The 3,195-nt window shown below is 43.7% G+C and overlaps 1 protein-coding gene across 3 annotated transcripts in view; it reads right to left on the bottom strand.

Annotated features, from left to right (window-relative positions):
* The window catches only part of PACRGL (PARK2 coregulated like), a 39,359-nt gene that overhangs the window by 7,518 nt on the left and 28,646 nt on the right, over nucleotides 1-3,195 (bottom strand). For all 3 annotated transcript variants that reach the window (XM_019526552.1, XM_019526553.1, XM_019526554.1), the window contains one exon: nucleotides 547-654. In XM_019526552.1, the coding sequence (XP_019382097.1) occupies nucleotides 547-654 (108 nt within the window). The remainder of the gene's footprint in view (nucleotides 1-546; nucleotides 655-3,195) is intronic.

Here is a 3,195-nt window from a genome sequence, read left to right as displayed (position 1 = left end):
TAATGTAGACTTTAAGGGTTTGTCTACATGGGGGACCAAAATAACTGTTTTAGAATGGTTCTTCTGTTCTGTACTAAGAAGTTCCTGTTGGAAGTGAATTAAGTGGAAAAAACGTTACTCAACAGAAAAGTAAACATTCATTAAAAAAGCTAATGCCAAACAATTACTGTATGTAGAATTTTCAAACTATTACCTAGTTTATTTCACAATAAATTCCCTATGTACGCAATCCTAAAAGAAAGTAGAAAGATTTCTTGCTAAATTCTTAAAAACTTTCACTGACTTTGTTTATATATATTAATATTTAAAAGCATGGAGATCATTTTATAATAAATAATATACCTTCGAAACAGAGCACCTAATCAGCCTCAAATCTTTTGGACTAGTGGATTGTTAGATCCACACAATCCACCAGATTACCACAGAGCTATAAATCTGTACAAAAGTATTTATCAAGAAAGGCCTTTGATGGAACACTTGAAAATTTCATCATTTCTGTATGAAACAACAGGAAATAGCTCAACAAAATCATCATAAGAAACTTACATTTGTGAGTGTATGTTTCAAATGAATATTAAGTGAGGGACCAACAACTGCACTCAGCTGTACCAAAGCATTCAATCCCCTTTCAAACACTTCACCATCTGAATGGGCCTTGAAAGAGGAGAAAAATCAAAATGAATAATCTGTTTTCAAATAGTTATCCTCAACCAAATGTCCAAGCTTTCCAAAATTTAATAAAATTGAACTTAAATCACACTCAACTAGGACTTGTATACTTTTCAGAGTACTGAAACAAAGTAAAATTTAGTAATATTTAGCAGGTTGAGAAATACAAATACAGCATTAAGATATAATGTGAACATGAAAAAAAATATATTTTAGGAAAACAAACAGAAAAACATTCACTAAGCTACATCAAGAATTTGATACTGTCAGGACTAAGTTTCAAACTAATAATTTACATCTAAGACCAGAGGCAAACTATACCAGTATATATCCTGACTTAGGTTAGAGACCTGCTTAAACACTACAGGCCCAGGGATGGAAACTGATTCAAATTTTCCAAGTTGGGTTGCTAGGATTCACTTCCATACAGTCAGCAGGGAGACGCAGGTGCCTACTGCTGTGTATTACTTACTCAATCTCTCCATAATCATAATGGGTACAAGCAGTACATCTCCTGAGGGCAATTCACAGACCTGGGCATTGCTCAGACAATAGGCAAGCAGCCAGCGCGAGGAGTGGCATCTTTGTATTTCAGATGCACAGCAGATACTGATACAGCACTGGACTTCATGGAACAATGGATGCACTCAGCAACAGCTTCAAGACATGCGGGGATGCTGCCAGCAAAAGGACACAGACACTCAGTATCTTACGGCCAAGAACACAGTCGAGATCCTCCTGCTTCGGGCACCCCTGCCACAATCGATCATTTTCAACATCTTCTGTGAACCAGGGGAGGATGGAGCCACCACGTAACGTTCTGGAATCCGCTCACGCAGGCAGCACACACCACAGAGGGTAAACTGAATCACAGGGTAGGGACACACTCGCACAAGTAGAGCTGCCGCATGGGTACAAAGCACTGCCAGTGAGGGAGGGGTAGCTGCTATGGTTCAGCAGCCAACATATTTACATGGCCCTGCTTTCCTCTTCTTGCAGGCACACTGTGCTGCCAGACCCTAGCTATTGTATGTTCTGGCTGAAGTCATCTCAAGCATATTCTGAATACTCTGCATATCCTAACTAAGCATCTCCCTCCCCACTATATAGGTCTTAGAGACCTCAATACTGTCTGTCAATTGAAAAGCAGCACATGGTCCACAAGGATGCCCTAACTCCTAAGGATTGTGATGACCCTACTACATTTTCTAATATATTCCTGAGACACATTTTTAAAGGAGTTAAAAAATAGAGTCAGGGCCACCCTGCACTGCTTTCTCTGCTGACACATTACAGCTCAGAATCTGGCCTGAGCTCAACTCTAAATTATGTGGGTTCAGTGTGGAGATCTCAATCCAGAAGCGTTCCCTCTATCCTCCTTGCCCTAATCCCACTACCTCCCCAACCAGAGCAGTTGGTGCCAGCCTGCAACAGACTGAGCTCTGACTACCACTCATATCATGGAGAAACCAAAGGAAATGCAGAGAAAGTTGGGATACAGCATAGCAGGTGATCTCCAGCATACCAGTATGCTTCTTCCCTCAAGGTCTAGCATGAATTCTTTGCTAACTGCCTACACACAGCAACTACAAACTTCCACTCTGAAGATATTAAGTAATGAGAGGATGCTACCAGACCCCATGGATGGCAGTTATCTAAACACTTTCCTTTTATAGAGGCAAACAAGTTAGCATAATTTAGCACTCTCAGACTCAGAGACATGTAGGTCGTTTTTCCTGTTGGCTGCCTCTACTGTACAGAGCTCAATTTGTGGTGATAAACAGATACTAGCTGCTTGGCTACAGGGAGGTTTGCAGGCGCTCAGGAGGCCAACCAAAGAGGCAGTTTCACAACCTGCTAAATGCCCCCTTGCAGAGCAATTCAGCCTACCTCACTGCCCAGTTCTGCAGAGGGGGCTGCCAGGGATGTTGTTCCTGTCCTATGGGTGGGCACTGGCTGAGGTGCAGCAGCTGGCAATTCCATGGGAAATACTTAAGAGGATCTGGCAGGAGAGCCTAGCACTCTTCTGGTGCTGCTATGCTGCTGCTGCGTCCCCCTCAACCAAGCAAACCCACCATGAGAACCACTCTTGCTCCTGTCTGGCCATGTCATGGTCACATCTTATTCGTATGCTACCTTCTCCATGGATGAAGTAGTGGAGCAAAACAGGTATGATCTTGTGGAGGACTTCACTGGAAAACTAATGCTCAAACAGTGAACTATACAGCAGGGTAGGTTGACACTAGGGCTGGGAAGCTTTGGGTGCTGATTCAATTCGGAGGAGATTTGGCCCAATTAGGTGGCCAAATCTCCAAATCAGAATTGAATCAGGAGACCAAGTAAAAGGTCCAAATTGATTTGAAGCTCCCCAGACCGATTCAGAGAGCTTCGGCGATTCACGCAGTCCCTGGCTCCTGTAGCAGGGAGCTGGGCCCAGACTCTATGCTGGCAAGTAGGGCGCGGGGACCATGGGGGACCCCTGCCAGGCCCCATGCCCTGCCTGCTGCCCCAGCCCCCCTGAGCACC

Source organism: Gavialis gangeticus, unplaced genomic scaffold, assembly GCF_001723915.1.
Source record: "Gavialis gangeticus isolate Ggan-Ray unplaced genomic scaffold, GavGan_comp1, whole genome shotgun sequence".
NCBI lineage: Eukaryota > Metazoa > Chordata > Crocodylia > Gavialidae > Gavialis > Gavialis gangeticus.
This window is presented reverse-complemented; position numbering and strand designations above follow the sequence as displayed.